Genomic DNA, 23,515 nt, shown 5'->3' with positions numbered 1-23,515 from the left:
AAGAGGAAGTGGGGCTTGGCAGCCGAGGCTCTGTGAAAATGGCTTGTTGTGAAATCTCAGGTGCTAAAAATCACAATTCACTCTTATATCACCTTTTGTCGCAATTCATTCGGTGTGCACTGAGAATAACAACCTCTGGGTCACTGAATCAGGAAGTTTGCCAAGCCTTCTGACTGTGGAGTTTCAGAATTTTCAAACCGTAGTGGTTGTCCAGGGTCTCAGTCCCTAATAAAAGCCCTGTGTCAGTTTTGTCTTTGAAAGTTTGAATTGAAGTTCATTTCACAACTTGTTCTTGAACAAGGAGGATGAGGCGATAGTATAAAGGCCAAAAAAACGTATCTTACAGTGTTTCAGGCATTTCAATGACAATGCAAGTCGATCACTAGCAAAATTTGAGTAGTAGGTGCAGAGCGGATCACAATTATCAAAGGTGTGCACTTCTCAGTGGGTCTAGGGGCTTACTCCTTGGAGAATTTTTTGAAACCCTGTCCTCTTTGGATGCATTTCTTGTATTTTGAAGCAAGATTCTTTTCCCCTTTCATGATGAAATCTTGGCCGACCCAAGGTTCATGTTCTCTCGAATGTTTCTCTTGAATTTTCAAGTTTCTGCAGCCAGCTCTTGTTGAAAACCCTGACTGGTGGAAGAGTTGCTACTAGAAATAGTCAATGAATAAATTTGTATTTGAACTGCAGGTTATAGATGAAGAAGAGAAATGTTCTTCGCAATTATCTGGACAATTTAAGCAATTGTCCTCTTAGACACCTGAAACATTCAGGTGGCTTCAGCATTACTCAAACCCATGACCTCTGCAATGCTGGTGCAATGCTTTACTAACTGAGATATGAAGCTGCTCAGTTGGGAGCAGGTCAATTTGTTGGGCTCATGTGTTTGGCTTTGCACAGGCATCCCAGACGTCATAGGTTCAAATCTCGATGAACCCACCTGGATTTTTCAGGTTTCTAGAAGAGACGTTATATAATAACCCAAGTTATTCACGGATTTTGATTGGTTCTTGCCTATGATCTATTAGAGGACAGACGCACGATTGACGTCACCATCAGCTTTTATGCAAATAAAGTTTAATTCTTTATTATATAAAACAAATAGATTCCATGTTGCCGTGGGTCTGTTCAGTAATAGATCACAGAAGACGTCAAAATGTGGTAAGAACATCAGTGACACACTCGGCTATCGCCTCGTGTGCCACTTTTTTGTTCTTACCACATTTTGACGTCATCTGTGATCTATTACTGAACAGACGCACGGCAACATGGAATCTATTTGTTAAACATTGCTTAAATTGTCCAGAGAATTCGAGGGATCATTTTCTCTCTTTCATTTGATAATGGTCACTAACAAAGAACTGTTAATTTGCAGTTCACCCCACAGATTCTGTAAGAATTGATTTAAAGATTCCACCAGATCAGTACATGTATCTCAGAGCAGCCACACCTGCAGAACGGCAACAATGGCTGGTTGCTCTTGGAACAGCAAAGGCATGTCTCACAACCATGAAACAAAATGGACACCCTGAAATGCCTGGAGAATGTGAGTGAAAAAATGCTTTATTGAGAAAGACCCTTGTTGCAGTTATTTATCATAGGGTATAGGACTTCACATGACATTCGTTGACTTTCTTCTCCAAACTAATTTACTGTCTTTGTAGGACTTCATTCAACTCATTTATTGACTTCACGGTGTAAAGATGAGGGAAAAAAGTTATTAACCCATTGACTCCTAGGAGTTAATTAACACTGGACAGTTTTACTGAGGGGGGGGGGGGGGGGGGCAAATTTTTGAGCTTTGATTTTTATGCAAAGGCTGTTAACTTTGAGTGTAAGTTTTGGATTTCATGGTCTGCCATTACTCACATTCAAAACTGACTGAGTGCACCTCACAGGGTTGGATCCAGGGAAAAGTGATGTCAAAGGCTCACTAGGTTAAAATTTCAGTGTGAGAATGCAGCGTATTATATATGCAAAACACAAGTTTAAAACTCTGCAAGCTCAAACCTCCCGTGCTGCGGGTTTATTCTGCAGCGTACACACAAATTGCATTCTTAAGTTAGTGAGCCTTTGACGCCATTTTCTCCTCAATCCAGCTCTCTCAAGGTCTTAACGTTAGTAATGGCTGACCATTAACTAGGAAAATCCCAGTTAAAATAAACAGATTTCTTTTTGAAATCAAGGCTTAAAACTTTGGTCGCTTGGTGTTTAGTTAACATAGTTTTGAAATCCAAAGAAAAATAAGACTGAGAATCTTGTGGAAATGTTTGTGAACGGATAAATAAACTGCAATTTGTGTTTCCTGTAATCCAAGATTAGCTTAATTAGGCTTTGAACAACTCCAGTCCCCGTACTACAAAAGAATGAACTCTTGATGCACCCACAGAATAAGTAACCAGTTTGCAATGTTCTGCCACATTGTGTTGTGTTGACAAATTCTCTACTTTTCTTTGTGTTTCTAAAATGTGATACAACACCACTGGCATATTTTAAACTAATGCACTTCCAAAGATGAAAGATTCTTTCGTTAATCCTTGCGTCATCATACATGTATAGTACAATTTTGTAGTTCCTTATATAACTGATAATTTATAATTGTTCACAGCTTTTTTGTGCATCCATTCACCTTATGCCAAAATTGCCACCATTTTAGTATTCTTTTGTTTCCTTGCAAATTAACCCCTGTTGCCTTGTTTAAGGGTAAGAATGAGGCAGCAAGGGCTAAAATTTGCAAGCAAACAAAAGAAGACCAAAATGACAGCCATTTTGGAATGAGATGTATTGGTAGAGAAATTTAAAATAGGATATTCACTATCATTGGTAGGGTTTATACAATTTTCGCATATTTGAATGTTTCATCTCTTGCTTGCCAAACAGCATTGAATCACTTGAAAGAGAAAATGCAAGAGCTTACCATGTATCGCAGTCTACTTTTACAGCAAATCAGCACCATTAAAATGCTGTGCTCCAACAAAGAGGAAAGCCAAGTATGTACTGTACATTACACCAGTTAAGAATGCATCGTTGTCTTAGATTGTTTGAGAACCAAGGAATTAGCTCATTCATCAAAGTTTCTCAATAGACACCATGCAGCTGTTTTTACTTGTTTAACCCCCCCCCCCCCACCCCTGAGAGTAAGCGTTATAGATTTTACTCTGTCTAACACCAGACAATTTTACTCATCAATGGGTGCACTTTAGTTGTGAATGGGTTAGTCCCCTTTTAACCCTCTTCCACCCCTGCCCCTGCCCCCTTCCCAATCCCCCTAGGGAGTGAGTTTAAAGATTTTACTCTGGCTAATGCCAGACGATTTTACTCATCATTGGTTGCACTTTAGTTGTGAATGGGTTTGTCCCCTTTTAACCCTCTCCCCCCCCCCCCTTCCCTCTTCCCAATCCCCCTAGGGGGTGAGACTGAAACATTTTACTCTGGCTAATGCCAGACGATTTTACTCACTGATTGGGGGCACTTAAGGTGTGAATGGGTTATGACTAAAGTAGATTAACGGGTTTTGCTACACTTATGTCCAGGTTTGACCCTAATTAGATGCACGCCCAATTTTGACATCCAACACAAAGTGTCCCTTTAAGTCTAAGCATTTGCTACCTATTTTCAACAATAAGGTAAGGGTAAAGGTGAGCGTTATTTTTAGCTTTGGGTAAATGCAGCAGTTAATCTTCACTTAAAGAGCAGCATTTGGGGGACACTTTGTGACATAAATTGTCTGTATTCTGAGACACAAGTGATGTTGAAGTTGGCTAGAAGAGCAAGGGGACACTTCGTGACGCTTATTGAAATCCGTGTGCATCTAATTAGGGTCAAACCTGGACATATCTCTTTCGCTATCACCAAAATGTGTTGATTCACTAACCCAATCATTGGACTGTAAGCAGACAATCAGTTTAAGCTTTTAGGATTTTCTGAAGATTTTGCAGAAAAAAGAACACAGGAAAAAGTATTTAATAAGAAAATGTATGTCTGCTAATGAACAGTGCAGTGGAGTACAATTTGTAGCCAGCCACTAATATTATACATCAATGTAGTGGGTGATTTGCTGCCAGCTATTTATTTATGTGTCCTGTTTAAAAATGTTAATTGAATGAGTCTACTGAAAGTAATAAAGCTGAATTTGCATAAATAGAATTTCAACAAACATCACTTGCATGCAGAAATACAAGGAATAAATTTATGTCATTTAGGAGTCACTCTAACATTACTGCTCAAGTAAATGTGTATGAATTAGGGAGCTTATTAGAACACGAGACGTTTTTGTCAACACGAACACCAAGTAACCGAGGTGAAACTGGGTTGAGACCGGTGTCTTTGACATGACTTGTTTGCATTAAGTATGTGGTGTCAGTGATTTTACGGTATCGCTTGTTAATTGTACAGCAGTTTTGATTCTTTAATTGTCTTCTTTCATAATACTGAATCATGAATTCTTTAAGAAAGACAAGATATCTGCTTTTTCAGAGCTGCGATCAAAGATTGATTTCAGAGGATGAACACAAGACTTATTGTGTTATTGGAAGAGAACATGGCTAGAAATTCTCAATCCAGTTGCGATCGATAATCCTGAAATGATTCTGAATGTATTTAGCAATGTTCAGATCTGCCAGTGTTGGCTGATGTGTCCAATCAATTTGGTACATTTCTGTAAAGGAAAGCAAATAACAAATAAAAATGAAGCGTTCCAAAAAAGAAATTAAATTTGATGGTCATTAGAATTTTACAAAATTTAACATGGTTTTTCTGGAAATGTTGTCTTAGCATTGCCAGGGCATTAAAATTTAAGACCACAGAGAAAAACACAAGAACATACAAAAGGATATACCAAGGAAAACAAATATTTTTCAAAAGAGACTTACATGTTATTTGAATATTGTTGCACAGTGTGGGGAAACACCAAAAATGAAAATTTACTTCGATTATTAAGAGTTCAAAAACGTTGTGCCAGGCTAATTTTAGATGCTAATTTTTCTGATAATTCTGTTGAACTTTTCAGTAAGCTAGGTTGGTTACCTATTGATGACGTCATACGAATGAGAAAGCTTTGTTTAATGCACAAGATTGTTAATGGCCGTTGCCCTCAGTACTTGAAAGATTATATCTCCTATGTTAATGATAAGCATAGACATAATACAAGGGCGCCAACAAATAACAATTTATTCATACCCCTTTTTCGTACCAACTCTGGTCTACGCACTTTTTATGCAAGTGTCAACCGACTATGGAACACATTAGATGTTAATTAGCACTAGAAGTATTACACCCCTAAGGAATTTTAAAAAGTACATAAGTAATAAATATGTAGTTAGTAATTCTAAGCTCGATTATTTTACTATTCATAGAACTTTCTAATAATTACGTGGAATGCCGAAGGCATACCACGTCTTAAAACCGGGCTGGTGTGAAATTTTATGTTTTCTTGTTGGTAGTCACAAATGTGCATACCCCACGGATATTGAATTAAACTCCGATCGGGTGAATTTACTTTTATATCCTTCAGTATATCCGAACTTCCCTGCCACATTTAGAAACCATATACTTACCCTGCGCTTGGCGATCATGTGCACGCGTTAGACCACTCGGCCACCGCGACACAGTTCTGTTGTATCGAGGAAAGCAATTATTTATTGTGGAATCTTTCCGCCGGCCATGATTGACACAGTATTAAAATATTCGATAAAGTGGACAGATGTTTTTTCTTTGAGAAAGACAAGCTTTAAAGGTGAGAAGAATTTTCTACGTCTCTTCTAGATCTTTCTTTGTACTTATACTTGTGTGTTCCACTGTGAACATTACGGTATTTTGCACAGAACGAATACTTCATTAGGAGTATTTTGCATAGCACGAATACTCTAATATTTCTTGGGAAACCGGTTTGTTCAGCCGTTTTGACGTAGAAAGAAAATGAGAAAAAAGCTTTCAACGGCCAAACAAAATAAAAAATGAAATCAAGTTTTAAAAAAAAGAATTACTGATGTCCGTAACGGGGACTTCGCAGCGGTCCCCCATCCAAGTACTAACCTCATTCGGAGGAGCTTAACTTCAGCTGACACCTGGGCTAACGTCAACGATTGAGATCTTTGTGTTAAATTCGCACATGTATCTTGTCAAACTTTATTAAAACTTGAAAGAAAAAAAGTAAACTAACAAAAACCCGGTGTCTTGCCGTCATTTTGTCACAGACGCATCCTTTGTTTCGTGAGTCGTCAGTATATTAAACACGCAAGGTAACTTGATCACAGGCAGCCGCTAAAACTGATGTCACTTTCGATTTTGTGATTTTACTTGTACGACCAAAAGTACGATAGAAAAATTGAACTCAGATTGAACGTACAAAAATCTCCCGAAATGTTTTTCGCTGATGGTAACTTGTATTATATTCGTGGCACAAAATTTATGATGTCTTCATCTCGCAAATTGTCTTATTCTCGATCGACACTTCCTAAAAGTTCCTTCTGCTCTCCTTAAAAACTACATATCATTGTTTAGTTACTTTTGCGTCAATATTTGTTTTGCATACATGTAAGGCAGGCTAACAAAATCTGTACCTTGCTTAGTTCGCATTTTTGGGCATTAAAATAGAATTTTTGGTCGTATGTTCCTGACAGCAAGTTGCATCTTTTGACGTCTCCCATCCAGTTACTAACCCCGCCAGAAAGGGCTTGACATCAATGCAAATTGGTTTTGGAAAGCTGTCAGAAGCTCAGAGTACACGCTTAAGCTTGTGGTGAAAAAGAAGTTGTAAATGATCAACTTGTCAGCCTTGAAGCTAAATGTTTCTCGATTTGCTTTTATTTTCTTCAATCGTTCTGCGTTAAGTACTTTACTGAACCACATGTCTTCTCAGGGGGTATCTACCAAAGATATCTACCATGACACTGTAATGATTTACGATACCAAAACAATATCGTGTACCACAGTTGTTAGTTACGTGTCGATCAGACCGAATCTTCATCATCCTCCCTGGTAAATCACGGGCATTACCCTACCCTCTGTGCCAGAACAGTGTCGGTTGTTTTTCTTAAACAACCGAAACTGTTCTGTGCTTGCCCCTTACGGCACTGACAAAAGTACCGTGCGTTAGTACATGGGTACTTGACCGTAGCCATTGGCCGAGAAACTAATCTTAGCCAAAAGGCCGAAAAGCGATCAGGACACGGGAAAACTTAGGTAAAAAAATAGTAGAGATATGGGATTTTTGGCTGGGAAGGGGGGGGGGGGGGGACTGAGGAGATACGGGATATTTTTTAAAGTAGGAACACATTGCGTACGTGTGGTAGTGCAGTAACTAGACAGTGTTTTCTCGAGAAGCAATCACTAGGTTTTTTTGTTTTCGTGTTTGATAGTTTTTTGTTCAGCTCGAGTGTAGAATCATGACGAACTTTTGTAGTTTGTGAGAACTATTTACTACTTGTAGCTTTTGTTGAGTTTTGAATCGATAATAGAAAGAGTTTTGGCGATTTAAACCCAGACTGGACTACTGGATTTAAGCATTTTCCTTGATGAGATTTCAAGTTATTGTGAAACGTTTGGTACCAAGTTACTCTAATACTGAAATCAAGATTATGGAATTGTAAAACTAGAAACTTTGGACTGGACTATAGAACGCGCAATTACGGAATTTTACATTTTTGAGCATTCTGAGAAATGGAGTTCACATGTTGTCTTCTTGTCTTCGCCACGGCAGATTTAAACAGTTTGCAAGAAACTAAAGCAGGATTACGGAACCAGAATTCAAATACATGGCCCGGTTGTTCAAAAGCCGATTACCTTAATCCAGGATTTGCTTATTGACTTCTTCTAATGTAAAGTTTCACGGAATATCAGCCTTGAACAGCATTTGGGAGTAGAAAATAAAACTCGTTTGTTCATTTTTAACCTGAGATTAGCATTAATCGGCTTTTGAACAACTGGCCCTGGATGGATGATGATAAGTTGTTGAACTGTGATCTGTAATAAGTTTTTCAGATGATTTAAGGCTGATCTTGTAATTTTTGGATGAACGTAGTTAAGGAAGGAAGTAAAACTGTAGGATTTAAATAAAGTCTCATTCCAAAAAATAAATAAATGAAAGATCCCGTATCCCGAGAACCCGCTAATAGGGCTTCCTTGTTTGCATTTGCCAATTTAGTAACATTAATAATGAGTTTTTACAACAGACAACTTCAAGTTATATTACAGATGTATCTTTCTGGTAATCTCTCGCCATTTTCCGAAGTTTACCTGTACTTGAAGTTCACTGTAAGTTGACAATAATTATTATTTGTGTCAACTGTTTGCGCATTCCACGGATACGCCTTTGGAGGCGTCTTGTTTTAGTTTAGTTTAGGAGTACCTTGTGAACTTTTTCAATTTTTATCAATATTATTATTAATGGACCACAATGTAAACTACTGAATTTTCAGTAATTGTGTTATCCAATAAAGTTTCTACAGTTTCTACAATGTACTCTAGGTTTTTTGGAAAGACTGAGTCTCAGCGTCTGCAGCACGGTTCTTCATCAGCCGGTAGAACTGAAAAAGAAGAGTTTTCTTTCATAAATAATAGGAATAAGAAAGTTGATTGTCCAGCATTAGCAGGAAAACAACAAAAGTCAACCAAAAAAAACAGAGTTATTGCACTTAAAATGAACTTACCTTCTCACCTTCTTGTTTTTTATCCCGGACGCCAAGTAGCCAGCTTTGAGGTTTGTGACTTGACATCTGTGACGTGTGACGTCACTTTCTTTGCAAAATCATTTCCAGTCGCCGTCCGTGTTGACAAAAGCGTCACGTGCTTAAGCTCTCTAATGAGATAACACTAACCGGTGTGCTGACTGTATTGCAAATAAGTGGCTGGCATTTGGACTTGCAGGGGCACTTTGTGGTGTTCGTCAAAACTGAGGAAATTGCATCTTCTAGGTGCATTTCTGGTGTATACTGCACCTTGGTATGTTTTTTGTCCAGTATGAAACATATGTCACACATTTATTTACTAGGAATTTGGAGAAGCAGGAACCATGCTTTCTGCCACCTGCGATGAATTTTTAAAGAACCTTTGTGACTGTATGGAGTTGGCAGAAGGAAGCTTTGGTAAGTGTCTTTTAACAAGCTCTTGTTGTAAACAAAAGAGGTGTTTTGAGGGCCTTGAAAATGACTTCTGGGCATTTAAATTAAACAAACTTTACTTTTAAACACCTTGATGGCATTCATATCATTTAATTACATGTACATCATTTCTTACGTGAGTTTTAGCAAATCTAGGGCAGGGGTTTCAATAGAAGCCGGTTACCGGCGGTATACCGCCGCCTGCTTTGCCTCACACCGCCAGCTAGTTTGCCTTGATTTTCACTAAAAATGCTATCATAAACTTGTCAAACTTCCACCTTCAATGGGCTATCATGGATGGCTATTTCAGAAGTTATTGAAACCCCCGCTAGGGGTGCTTTCCTTTTGTTAGAACTGGCCAGTCAGACCCATAAGTTTGCAAAGAAAGTGCAACAATTTGAAGGAACACTTGTGTGATAATCTCTCGCATTTTTCTGGAGGAGTATATGTCATCCTTGATTAGTGTGTTAATTTGAAGGTGTTGTAGAGTCAGTCCTTCCAAATGCCCAGTCTGGCCTGTCAGTTCTGTCCAATGGAAAGCATCCTAGGACAAGAAGATTAGCCAAATATGAAAGATCTCGACTGATAAGAATAAAGATGCAGTCAATAAATTATGTTTAAAAATAATTATTATGAAGCAATAAATTTTTCGTGTTCCCTTTTTTGTGTTACTTGTTGTTATAAGTTGTTATAAATTATATATGTAACTATCCTTTTTACAGCAAGTTCATCTTCAACACCATCATCTCCAACCACCACAATGCCTAAGGTACAACATACAGTAAGAAACCATACTGGTATTTGAGTTTGCAGACTCCATTATGTGGAAATCTTTGCTGACGTTATTGTTTACACTTAACCTCGTTAATAAACAAACAATTTTGTTTCAAATGAACGTGTATTAATTTTGAAGTGCAGGTTATAGATGAATGAGAGAAGTGATCCTTGCACTCTTTCATCAAGTCCTGCACAGGAACAAATGAACAAATGAACAAATGAACCCATTGAAGGAGGCAGTGTGGCCCAGTGGTTAGAGCGCTTGCCTTGAGATCCGGAGATCCCGGGTTCAAGACCCGCTCTGACCACTTGTTGAATTTGATCCTGGTAGTCCCTGGTTCAACTTCCCAGCTGCACTTGTAAATAGCCAACTGGTTTGCCTCCGGCCAGTTGGGATTCTTAACAATTGTTGTTCTTGTCCTGTTCTGTTGTTTCGTTGTGTTTCATTGGCCCTGAAAAGCCCCTATGGGGAGCGGTCAATTAAGTATGTATTGTATGTACATGTATTGTATGTAACCCAACAAATTGACCTCGGCTGTTCCCAACTGAGTGGCTTCATAGCTCATTTGGTGGAGCATTGCACCAGCGTTGCAGAGGTCATGAATTTTTCAGGTGTCCATAAGAGACAATTGCTGAAAAATTGCCCAGATACAGGGGTTTCAATAAGGTTTGAAGCAGGTGGGCATAATTATGGGTTTAACACCCAGGCAAAGCATTCAGACGGCCCTGCGGGACTTCCCTCCTAGAGGGGTCGGGGGGCATCTTCCCCCAGAAAATTTTGACATTCTTAAGTTGCAGATATGTGTTTTCCTGCATTCTGAAACCCAAAGCAATATTCTTTAACCACAGAAAAATCACACCTTTTTAGACAATTTAATGATTTGATACCAATATTTACAAGAAAATTAATTTGTTAACGTGACACAGAAAGAGTGCACTTTTCTCAGCTGGAAGCAATTCGGCTAGCAAAGAAAATACTTGCTGTTGAACCGTGATCTTTTCTATGCCGCCACTGCAAAACACGCAACATTAGGACATTTCAGGTGGTCTTTTATGGAGCACACTTCTTTTTGCAATACCTTATGGTGTGATTCATTCTGAGTTGAATATGGTTTGGGAAATTGAACGCAGCATATGAAATTGTGACATTTTGACATTTTGTATTTAAAAAAACCAGTCTGTTGAGATGTGGAAAACAGCTGGGCAAAGTCATGTCCACAGCCAGTCAGTTTCCCTGGTGCCTGGCCCTTAATGAAACCCCTGCTTATTAGTGTGAGGATCACTGCCGTCAAACAATGTTTCAAGATGTGGTCTTTTTTGTACAAAAACTCTGAACTCTGAACTGTTTATTGTTATTAAAAGAACTTGTCTAACTAAGCCCCATTCCCAATTTTAACCCTATACGGATTGATAGTATTATGCAAAATGTACAAAATAACAAACTGACACATAATTTTGGGTTGTGAAAGTGCTATTGAGCCCACTCAATCTTTGTAAAATTTCTAAACCAAAATTGCAAAAAGAATTATTTTGTGTATTGATTTTTCCCCATTTCAACAGCCACACCAATTTGCTAATTTTGTGCTGTCATTTATATTAGATTTTTTATACCATTAGAGTTATTTAACACACCAAGTAGGACAGTTCAAATCAAAAATAGATCTATGATTGATTGTAGGTATGGTGGGTTTCTTTTTTTGTATCTGTATGCATGTGTCATTAGTTGGTACAAATCATAAATGGCTGTGAGATCTAGTAACGAGATAAAATAATTGGTAAGTTTTTGCTGTCTACCTTATTAGAAGTACCAATACTCGAGACAGGCTACATGTAATTAGCCTTGCTACAATTCTAACAACAGTTTTGTCATCCTTAATCTTTAGACATTATCATCAACAAAGCACAGTGCTTTGAGGAAACACTTCCACGAAGATCTCAGGTACAAATAGTGAGTTTTAAGGGAATATTGGCCTTTGTAACAAGCGTTTCTATGGGGTTTCAGAGCAGACTAAGATTGAGGAACAGGGTTTTCGATGTATTCATTTTTCATGCATCCATCTGAAACGTTTGCCATACAGGTGGTCAAGACAGTAGCTGTCTTGTGAATCACCACAAAATATCTTAATTTGGTAGAATACTTGATTTCCCATGACCTTTTTCAATGATGCTGCATCATCATCGTCATCATAATCACTATTAAAGGAATGAGACATTGATAGGAATATCACGGCCAACGTTTGCAAAAACGTAATCCTTCATTGATAGGAGTATTTTCGCTCATACTTTGGAACAAGTCACTTCCACTAGAGCTCAGATTCGCACCTTCCTTGGGAGAGGCAACTCAACAAAAATATCTTTGAAGATCATTTTTGCTCCTGGAATTCCACATGTTTTCGAGTTCAGGACGCTCGCGCTAATTGTTTGTGCGCAACTTTACCGCGCAGGTAATGCGACTGTAATAGGTCACGCATTACTACCATACCGTAGCTGGTCGAGTAGTGGCTGAAAGTTTGGAAAGCTTGAGGACAAACCGTTGCGTAAATTTAATGGGGCTGAATTTTTTTTTTGTTTTTTGTTTTTACTAGCCTAAGAACTTTAGTTCGAAATGAATGCTCGTTTTTGAAGTTCTTTTCTTTTACTTTCATGCAAGTAGAGCAAAGTTATTGAAGTTATATTTTCTTCCTTGTCCACTTGAATAGTACGGACCTACAAGGGAACATCCGGCGATAAATTAAATTTCACAAAAACCGCACTCTAGAAGATGAGCATGCCTGCAATGGAGAGATATGATACAAAAAAACTTACCAAATGAAGATGACGCTTGCTTGAAACTTCGTTGCTGTGCTGGAGAAAGTTTTTTTTAATAAAAAAATAAAAACGTTTCATCCCTCCAGCGATCGATCCTGTGTTGAGTTCTAGTCCTTCCCCGACAGGTCACGCAAAAATGTGACAAACGAAATTTCCCAAGAGCTTTGCAGCATCACATCGATTTTACTCGTTTGGATCATCGGTGACCCCTATTTTTTAAATCATGAATCACTTACTCTACTTACTATCTACAAAATATGATGAAATGAAAAAAAAAATCACACTGTAAGAAGTTATCTTTGTTTAAAATTTTCTTTCCTCTTGCCATCGAATTCCGGAAATGGTTGTAACTGGTAGCGCTGACGAAAACGCTCGTTGACGATAAACTCTACTGTTTACGACATCCCTAGCGGCATGCAATTATTTAAAAATCCCACTCCTAAAAACCTTCACTCTAACAGTTTATTTTTATGATTTTCAATGGATGAGCAGATGAGGCTACATCTCGTTATGATGACAGATTTATCGAAACTAAGGCATTTTTCCATTGTCATTTTCTCCGAAACAAAGTCGATGAGCTCCCATTTTTTAATTTTTATTTTTGGATTAAGTCTAGCGAGAAATGAAGAAAATTTCACTGCAGGAAGATTTTGGGGCGAAGGTCCTTAAATACAATAACATGATCTATACTTTGACAGGCAAACATCTTTTCTTCCAGTTTTTACCGTAATTGTAATACAACTAAACTTCTTGTGTCAGGTCATCATCACCGCCTCCGTCACCTACACCAAGTGTGGCTAGTACATATAGCTCTACATTCAACGGTGAGTGACATCTTTACAATGTTCACTGTCGTGTTACTTTACGGCGGTTATCAGTCACACCTCAACGACATTTTTTCTAATGAATGAAAGGGGTAGTTTCTAAAGAAACTGTGGTGCTGCGTCGGTGGGGAGGTAGTATACAAAAATTTGGTTTTATCAACGGAGTTGATAATGTAAATTGGCCACCGTACAGAGATTCTAAAAGCTGACGTTTCGAGCGTTAGCCCTTCGTCAGACTGCTCGCAGTCCCATCAGAGTCAGTCGAACCGCCCGCTTTAGTCAGTCACGCAATGGCGGTTCGACTGACTCAGAAGGGACTGCGAGCAATCAACATTTTTCCCTATTTGGAAACTAAAATTTAGGTGGAGGTCAATCAAATGTTTCCATGACAATAGTCCTATTCTCTTGGCGGCAGCTGAATTCGTCATCGAAACATTTGATTGACGTCCACCTAAATTTTACTTTCGAAATATGAAACAAATGTCGAGGGGCACGTGTGACTGATAACCGCTGTAATTGATCGATGTTCTTCAAGTCAGCTTAGTCCGTGGAGTAACAGTGATCTAGGATGTCGTGGGTTCGATTCCCACCTTCGTCAAAGCCATTTCCATGTCTACATACATGGCTAGATGGTAGCGCTGATTTTGTCAGAATTTTTTCCTTTGATTCTGTATCACGCAATATCCTCTGCAGTAAATTGAAGCAAGTTAATATTAATCCTTATTATATAGATACTGGACATTTTATCTTCTCGTGCTGAAAGATACTTTCAGCACTCGAAGATAAAATTCGTATCCCCGCGCGGCCATGTAATATCCTCTATTTATTTAATGGTTTAACATATAATACGCGCGCATATTTTGCGAGTTGCGTGGTATTTTTCTGAGCCCCGCAGGAGCGAGGAAAAATACGAGCAATAAGCAAAATGTCCACGACTATTATATGTACGTTAACCCATCGAATAAGAGATTTTTTTATACCACTACAAAAAGGCATTATTTTGCTTCAATTTTGTGGTAATGTGTACCAAAAAAAATGCATCATCTGTCACGGAGTCCTTCATGGCAGCACAGAAAGCCAGCCAAATGTCCTTTATTTGATTGTATAAACGAAATGACAAGTGACAAGCGATGACAAGCTAAATTCTCAGGCCTTGTATCGAGTTGAAAACAATTTCGTTCATTGAAAAACTCCCGTCCCGTCCGTATTTGCCCTGTTCTAAACCGGTCAAACCGGGACACTGCAGTATATTACCGTCTAATATTTTGCGCATTCTCTTGACCAAATATGGTAAAATGGCATGATAATGGAATAATAATACCGTATAATTAATTTCTTCCAGGTCCACCGAGTGTGGCAACGATGAGCGACCAATCAGTTGGAAGTGAACAGACGCCATCCTCAGCAGCCAGATATCCCTCGACACAGGCCCCCTCACAAATTGTAGGAAACCGTTCTTTCACGAACTCCTCTGATCATAGTGACCGCAGACACGGGCAAGCCAGTGTAGTAGGCAGTCGCTCAAGCCTAAATGACAAGACAGTGTACATTGAATCATCTCGAAACTCCCTGGATTCTCAATCGTCCAGTCTAAACTCCGACGAAATGAAAGACGAACCGCTTACATTCTTCACAGCAGCGAAATTTCGGTACGTCCCACCAACGCTTTGTCAAACATTAGAACAGGGCTACTCTCCGAAACCTGTGAAAAGCCAGAGCTAAGCAAATTCAATTGGTTATTATGATTGTTTGGGTCTAATGTGATTGGCTAAACTTATTGTTTGTAATTTCGATTTGATATGACGTCGCATGATTGACAACTTCTCTGTACCAATGATACGAGTCAGTTTTCACCTCAGTGAACCCAGTTAAGCCTAGCTCCCACGTGTCTGCTATAGCTCATTGGCAGAGCATCCGAACAAGCAATCGGAAGGTCGTTGATTCGACTCTAGCCGGGAGCATTCGGATTTGTTCGTGTAATGCCCGCGTTATCGTGGGAAGGAAATCCGTTTAAGGGAATAACTAACGTTCTAAAGACATTATATCTATCGAGTAATATATAAATAGTGGCAAAAATGCCAGCGTTTTGGGCTCAGAGGGCATTTACCGTAATCAATAATTAAAAGAGCTGAGAAGAAAGTTAACAGTTATGGAAGAGATTTTTCTAACTCGATAAGCCTCTCGTTTGACGTCAACGGCAAAAGGCAAATGGCAGCTAAGACGGCTGCCTTTCGTTAACCTAGAATTTCCCTAAATTCCTCAAGCTTATTTCTCTCTTATTGGTGCGTACTCCCTGGCTGTAACGAACAGCTAACAATTCAATTGAAAATATAAAATTTCTCGTCGAGTTTGCGTTAAAGGCGGAGCAAAACTACTGATTTTTACTGGTATAAAAACTTGAACTCGTAGCCTTGTGGACTGTTTGTTTCCTGATAAATAACTGGTTGATTTTTTGTTGCCAGGTTTGAAAACGTCCAGCTTGGAGCAGATAATGGTATCCCCACTAAACCATTTCTTTCATCCTGTTCGTGTATTTTACCATTTCTGGGTGAGTTTCAGTCTTAATTGTGACGGCCATAGATGATAGTGTTTATTTTTAAAGGAGACCCTCTGTCTTGTTACAATTTCTCGCCAAATTGTCGAAAACGAGGCAGTGTGGCTCTGTGGGTATGGTGCTTGCTTGCCGTTCTGCTGACCACTCGTTGAATTTGATCCTGGTATTCCTTAGTTCAACTTTTTGGATGCACTTGTAAATAGCCAACTAGTTTGCTTCCGGCCATTTAGTATTCCTTAAAGACAAGTTATTCTTCTCTTCTGTTGTTTCATTGCATGGTTTCGTTTCATTTGCCCTGAAAAGCCCATATGGGGTGTGGTCAATTACGCATGTATGTACTAAATACTGGCTTATGTCGTATTTTGTGGAAAAGGCAAAACACATCTCAGCATTTCAGAAATAACAAAATAATTATTCCCTATTTTCATTGTTTATTCTCCCGCACGCAGACATTTTGGTTAGGTAGCCTCTATGGTTTATTTGTCTTTATTTGTCATAGTTTTTTTTGTCAAATATGATAGGCTAACGTAAGGTATCGTCAGATCCAAGATGGTGGCTCCCCAGAGATTTAAGAACAAAATCAGAGGCAATTTGTTTACTCTCACTCGCTTTCTAGCAAAATATAATTAAACCTGTATTTCCAACTAGTTAACGCTAGTTATTTTCAAGAACAGAGAATTCCCCAAAAAGCCAAAGATTACTGGCTGAGCAAATTTCTAGCAGTTCACACTGGTTGTGTTCCTTTTTCCTTCCAATCGTCTTTGGATTGAAATCCCTTGCTCCGTAAGTATGATGGAACAAGTGCTTAGACGCTTTCCACTTGACAGAACTGACCAGCCAAACTCTACAACGCCTTCAAATTAACAAACTTAGAGGATGATATCAGTGATATAAACTCCTCCAGAAGTATGCAAGGAATTATCGTGGAACACTTCCTTCAAATTGTTTCATTTTCTTTGCAAACTGACGGGTCTGGGCGGCCAGTTCTGACAAAAGGAAAGTGCCTTACATAAATGCACCGACGACGAGTGAAAAGAAACCGGGCCCACTTGGTTGAGCAGCGGACTTCCGTGGGGGAGAAAAAAAGACCCCGGCCGGACCAACACTCAGGGTCATAAAAAGAACCGAGGATAAGGTGCTGCCTTTGTCATTGCATCTGCAAATTGTTAGACTTTCAAGTCATCTCGCATAAGGACTATAAACCTTAGACCCCGTCTCATCACCTTTCCTGTTCATCAACACTGTGAACCGTTAAAGAACCCATACACTGTTCGTGAAGAGTAGGGGGAAGACCCCGGTGTTGGTTGTTTATCTCTCAGAGAAACTGACCAGATATGTGCGGCATAGAGCGGTTTTCAATTGAGTCTCGAAAGTAATTAGCGAATTACGTTGGTTTTTCATAACTGCACCCACTGATTGGTTCAAAGTTCTCGCGCCAATTTTTCAACCAATCATAAGTAAAACCAAAACCAATCATTGCTCGCGCGTGCACATTTTCCCGTTCTTTGTGTCGGCTACGTGTAATTACTTCGAGTTTTGATTGGTTTACCGGATTGTCTCCGTCCTTTTTGATTTGCTTAAGTAATTACTTTGGATTTGGTTTTACGAAACTCGATTGAAACTCGCTCTAAACCCGTTGCCGTTACAATGCATTTTAGCTTGAATAGCGGTTGAATGACTTCTAGCAGGAGCTCGTCAAGGGGAGCCTTTATCTTTCATACTTAGTCTAGCAGCCAACCCTTTCCCGAGAAGATTTAATTATAGAACGCCTCTTCCCTTCAGCACGCCTACTGTTGAAAAAACCAATCTCCCCTGGGAAAGTCAGGACGCCCCACTATTGTAAAAGCCAATCGAAACAAAGCTATCTCAGCGTCAAGGGGATTATGATACTTCTCGCGGGAAAAACCTGTTCCTAAAAATAAATTTACTCGGGAAAGGGTTGACCCTTTGCGATGTTAGAAGGCAAGACATGTGGCAGTGTTTGAGCTTTGTTTTTTTCGTCTCTCAGACGTCCTCGGATCGACGGCATTCGCTCCTGTTAAGTTGGATATCAGTGGAAATATAAAGGTAATTTTCCTTCACACTCAAATTAAGTCAATTAAAATCGGACGATTCCACGTCGTAGCTTGTACCAAAATTCGGGTTTGACAGTCAAGGACGAGCATACAACAGATAGTCGTCAACTGTTGCTCCAAGGAGGCTTGAAAGCCAATGATCGTCCTTCACACTCGGTGCTGATCGGTAAAAAACTCGAGGCTTCTGGAGACAAAAAATGTACGGAAAAAAATCCTATATCAATAGTCGTGATCTTTTTCGTGTCTTTTTAGAAACTCGAAGCCAAGCATGAGACAGACCCTAAAGCATTTGTAACACTACAAAACATTGTTTATCAAGAACTCAAAAGCAACACCTGCACTGCGAAGAACTCTGCAACGGACGCTTTGCTCTGGTTAAAAAGGTAAGGATACCCTACTTGGCCGCGTGAAACTGTTGACAGTACACAACCTTATTGTGTTTGATTTAAAATATTTATTTCGCTTGTCATTTTTGTAAAGCGCCTTTAATCGTATCGTATCTATGTGAAAAATTAATGCGCTATGTATATCGTCATTATCATCATCTCTGATGTTATTATTTTAGAGCCTTGGAATTCATGCAAGTCTTCCTTGGCGAGGTTGCACGAGGAGAAAAGGATCTGGCTGTTGCAGCTGGTAGGTTGCTGACAACAGAAGTTGTTATTATCAGTTGTAGCCAAGAGTGTTCAACCGTGAGGCCTGTGTATAGTGGCTGATTTAAGGAATCGACCGTCGAGGATTCTGCGAAACTCGGGTTTTTTTTTTTTGTATGATTCAAATTGCCTGTGTGAACTCCTTACGGTTATCACCACGAAGTTCTCTACGCTTTTTCCTAGTAGCAGGCGCTGTTTTTCTTCGGGATCGAGCGATTACGGTGCAGACCACTTAACCACTAAGTTATTAAGCCATGTGAGAGCTGGTGGATATAGAGTTGGTTCTGTATCCTGAAAGGGATGAAGCTGAAACGATCGATCCCAAGAGAAAACAAGTTTAATCAGCTTTTTCTCGTTCCGATTCGTTTTGTTTTAGGGACAGCTTACGGAAAGTCCCTTCGAAGATATCATGGCTGGGTCGTCAGAGGCGTATTTGCGGTAAATGTAATATTTGTCTTGTTTGAATAAGCTGAACCTACAATCATGGACAAAAGTTTTGAGACAAATCTCCAAAACTAACGCTTTCGAACCAACAATAGTATTTTGTTTTTGAATGAAAACACCTTTTTCATCTGTTGTCATCCCCCTCCCCCCAAAGAATGTTGCAAAAGGCTTCGTGGATGTTTATTTGTTTCCAACATTGAAAAAGGGGGAAGGGGAGGCTACCTTGAATGAGGGGCGGGAGGAGAATTTACACCTAGGGTAAAAACGTTGTTAATTTTCATGTGTCTCAACAACTTTTGTCCATGATTGTAGCTTAATGGTTTAAGTCCCTACGACACTTATCTTTTCCTCGTATTTTAACGTTTCGTGTAAATATCTATAGTGTCTGGGGTGTAGTACGTCGAAAATGTTCTCCCTCATAGTGTATCCACGCGTTTTAGCGGGCCTTTGATGTATACGATTTTGGCCGAACCAGTTGGGTCCTGGTAACTAATGACGTGATTAGTTACCAGGACCCAACTGGCTCGGCCAATTTGTTTCCGTATAAATCAAAGGCCCGCTAAAACGCGTGGATACACTATGAGGAATAATTTTTGAAGTACTACACCCCAGGCACTATAGATATTTAAACGAAAAGTTATAAAACGGGGGGAAAATAAGCGTCATAGGGACTTAAAGCCCCAGCGAGTCGCTTGTAGCTCATTGGTAGAACGCCCGAATCCGAATCGAACGTTAAAGGGTCGTTTCCGATTCAGGAGCGTTCGGATTTTGTTCCGAGTTTGCCTGACTCATTCACGATAAATTAATCACCCCTTGACCGACTCTTTCCTAACTAATAACGTTAAATTACTTATTATCCTAAATACTTTTGATCGCGCTAATTTTTATTTCCAAACGACGATTTCGTTTGTGTTGCAGTCTTTGTTACTAAACTCAGCCTAGTAGTTATCCCACTACAAGGCTCTCTTTGTGAAAACATGCCCACTGAAGTCCTTTGGTGCGTTATGATTTATCACGGTGGTCCCTAGGCTCGATTACCAGCCGCTGTTTCGGGAAATGAGCCAGCGCTCACTCCCGAAATCTCGGCTGGACGCGTGAGGTCAGCCATTGTTAATTTCCGCCAATCAGAAAGTAGCCTGCACAAATCCGTCTGGCATAAATTATATGTTTTGGCTGCGAAGGTATTCTTTGACCCGGCCTGTTCGAGGTTTACAGTGCTTTTAAGGTAGGAAACATCCAAGATTGCGACAACGAAAAGTGTTCGAGAAGCTGGAGAATGGGAACTGTGTCGTTTTCTACGGCCTGAGTTCGCAAACTTCACTGATTTTCCAGTTGGCGCCAAGGACAGATTCGCCGGTTGAATTCAAACTGACATTGATCATTCTGATCATTTAACCACAAACTCAAGCTCGTATCATCTGGAAACTTCGCACAGACGTTTTAAGCATTGTTATGTTATTTCTGTTTTCTTAAAATCAGTGTTTTTGGGATGTCTAATTTTATTTCTCCGCAACTATTGACTTGGCATAAATTATATTTTGAATTTACGTCACAGACACAATCTATCGCTCACGCGTCCAGCCGTCTCTTCTCGGGGAGGATACCCGAACTCGAGTGAGCGGCGGAAATCGAGCCTAGGTGGTCCCCTTTGGAGTCAACACTAGGTGGTTTTCAGGTGACGTTATCACCGTCATGTTGGTGGACGAAAACAAAAGATCTCTCATTGTCTTCTTTTGTTCGTGCTCTAGCATTTGTACATTACATCATTGTCACTTTGGTCTCAAGAGATTGGTTGAAAACCGTCTATATGTGTGTGACCAAAGTCGTCAAGTCCTTACTTCAAATTGTGTCTTCAAATTCAACTTTAGTGTGCTAATTTTTCTTAAATTTGTCTTTATGTATAAAGCTAGCGGTGAAGGCCGTCCCTTACAGATCCGACTTCTTGACCTCGCTTGGGACCACTGAAAGGGGCGTGGCTCCCCACAAGGATGTTATCCGAGACATGAAGATGAGCGTGGAGGGACTGAGTCGAATTACGAACATTATAAACCAGCTATACCGGAAACACAAACTTGATTCAGAGGATACTGTTTGACGTCGTCACTGACGAGGTAGTTGATTGGATTACGATCGATTAATCTATTTCAGTCTGGTCTGACCAGTTGTACAAAAACCCGATCGCCTTATGACATTCTTTTATTTACGTGGATTCCGCGTGAAGTGCTCACTTAAAATGTTTTATTCTTAGATGGCAAATTCTTAGAAATAATTGGCTCCAGAATTTCTTGGTTAGGACACATCTCTTATACCTGCTTTTGGGACTGGTTCATAAGGCAATGGACAGAAATGAACATCAAAGATATAGTGTTTATAGGATGATCGACTGAGCCCCAGATCTTAACCAGCGATCGGGCTCCATTTTCGTATATAAGAGGACATGAGAACGATAATCAATTACGTCCGATCGCACGTTACTCGACCCTCTACGCTCTTTCTCGTTCTTTGACTTGATTTGCGTTATTTGTTAATTTCAGTTCAGTTTCCCCAATTAGTGCCTCAGCGCTTGAACGACTAGACACTGAAATAAAGTTCCTTTCCTTTCCTTTTCCTTTTGCTGGATGCTCTAACCATTGAGCCACGTGAGACTCTTTGCAGAGAAAGGGTCATTTGTGGTCTTTGACCAGGGGCCCGTTTCTCGAAAGTCCCAAAAACTTTTCGGGCCCAAAAAGCCATCTGTGAAATTGCCAACCGCTTGTTTTGGAAAACCGATCTTTTACCATGTTTTCAAGGTAACAAAAAGAAAAATAACTGTGAAGTTTGACGAATTAAATACTCTCCGTTCTTGAGTTACAAAGGGAATTGTGACACCCGACAATGGCTCGTAAAGCTTCGGGACTTTCTCGAAACAGCCTCCTGAACTTTATCACGCAGCCACACGGTCAAATCATTGAAATCAATGCATTTTTGTGTTAACTGCATCGCGCAGTCGCATTAACATTAGGTTGTGACTAAAATGGATACTCCAAAATAAGGTGAGGCACTTAAGCCGTGTTCACTTCAGGACACGTGGTTGTATGAGCGGACGAAAGTTCTAATCGCTTTATGGAGCGAAGATATGGATTTGTCGTCTTCTATTCTCGGAAGCTATCCTTGGTTCTCTTCTCGCCCAAACATGCTGGTGATGATAATCATAGCAGCCACGCAATACGGCGCCATTTTGTCTCACACTGCATGATGACACACACAGATGTGAACAGAATCATAACTGAATAAAATTGAATGGAGTATGATGCCTGAATTATACTTCAGTTGATCATAATCAACGTTAAGGGTGAACACGGCTTTAGTTTTGTGTATATAAAGTACCAAACGATCTTACTAAAAATTTACCACTTTTAAATATTGTGTCACCAGAACATTTTATGAAAGCTGACCATTTCGAGTCGGCGCTTAATTAAACCTGATCACTAGAGATCAGTGCCTAACCCAGCAGTTATTCTCTGCCAAAGCGGGGTAACACTGAGGTTGTCAGGTTTGCCACGTAACGTCACCACTGGTTACTGGTGACCACTGGTGACGAAATGTTACGCCTGTATACGGAAAGGCCTAGCCAAACGCTCGCAACATTTCAACGCAACATCTTGCGCCATTGTTGGGCACAACATGTTGCATACGTTTGGCCACCCTGTTGCGATATGTTGCAACATGTTGGAATTTGAAAACCGTCAAAATTTTCGTGCAACGTTTTGGATGTTGCATGATGTTTTGCTCGTTTGGCCACGTTCACTCAACATTGTTGCGCTAGGGCATGCGCGTTAGGTCCACTTTTGGCGCGTCAGGGGACTGGGGCACATGAACATTGACATGTTGCGTTGAAAATGATGAAAATGTTGCGTGCGTTTGCCCACCCCGTTCAACACATGTCGCAACATCGTGCAACAACAATGTTGCAAGATGTTGCGTTGAAATGTGGCGAGCGTTTGGCCAGGCCTTAACACGAATTGTCTGACCTTATTTTGGAATATCCATTCTAGTCATGACCATTAACATTAGAAATAACGGCTTAAAGGGCCATCCTTGCATCCAACCATTGCAAGTCACGAGAAGGGCATCAAATTTTATGATCACCAAAATTTTATCTGAATCCCCTTTGCATGGTCATCCAATATTTACTATATCTTTGATATTTAATGTACAAATAAGCAAACAACAGACATTGTAGATCCTAACCCAAAACACACAATTAGAAGTTATTCTTGGTTTGCATCCACGTGATGAG

At 39.8% G+C, this 23,515-nt stretch overlaps 1 protein-coding gene across 1 annotated transcript in view; it reads left to right on the top strand.

The window, feature by feature from the left end:
* LOC137985590 (pleckstrin homology domain-containing family A member 8-like) overlaps positions 1-21,841 on the top strand; it is a 23,262-nt gene extending 1,421 nt beyond the window's left edge. The window contains exons 2-15 of the mRNA XM_068833219.1: positions 1-60; positions 1,379-1,549; positions 2,884-2,993; positions 8,993-9,086; positions 9,824-9,870; positions 11,762-11,817; positions 13,446-13,510; positions 14,853-15,159; positions 15,973-16,058; positions 18,073-18,131; positions 18,392-18,522; positions 18,705-18,775; positions 19,169-19,230; positions 21,143-21,841. The exon at positions 1-60 is cut by the window's left edge and continues 57 nt beyond it. Coding sequence (XP_068689320.1) covers positions 1-60; positions 1,379-1,549; positions 2,884-2,993; positions 8,993-9,086; positions 9,824-9,870; positions 11,762-11,817; positions 13,446-13,510; positions 14,853-15,159; positions 15,973-16,058; positions 18,073-18,131; positions 18,392-18,522; positions 18,705-18,775; positions 19,169-19,230; positions 21,143-21,331 — 1,508 coding nt within the window. The 3' untranslated portion in view covers positions 21,332-21,841. The remainder of the gene's footprint in view (positions 61-1,378; positions 1,550-2,883; positions 2,994-8,992; positions 9,087-9,823; positions 9,871-11,761; positions 11,818-13,445; positions 13,511-14,852; positions 15,160-15,972; positions 16,059-18,072; positions 18,132-18,391; positions 18,523-18,704; positions 18,776-19,168; positions 19,231-21,142) is intronic.
* Positions 21,842-23,515: the final 1,674 nt, after the last annotated feature.

This window comes from Montipora foliosa, chromosome 14 (assembly GCF_036669935.1).
Source record: "Montipora foliosa isolate CH-2021 chromosome 14, ASM3666993v2, whole genome shotgun sequence".
NCBI lineage: Eukaryota > Metazoa > Cnidaria > Anthozoa > Scleractinia > Acroporidae > Montipora > Montipora foliosa.
The sequence above is the reverse complement of the archived record's forward strand: the minus strand, read 5'-3'. Positions and strand labels throughout refer to the sequence as shown.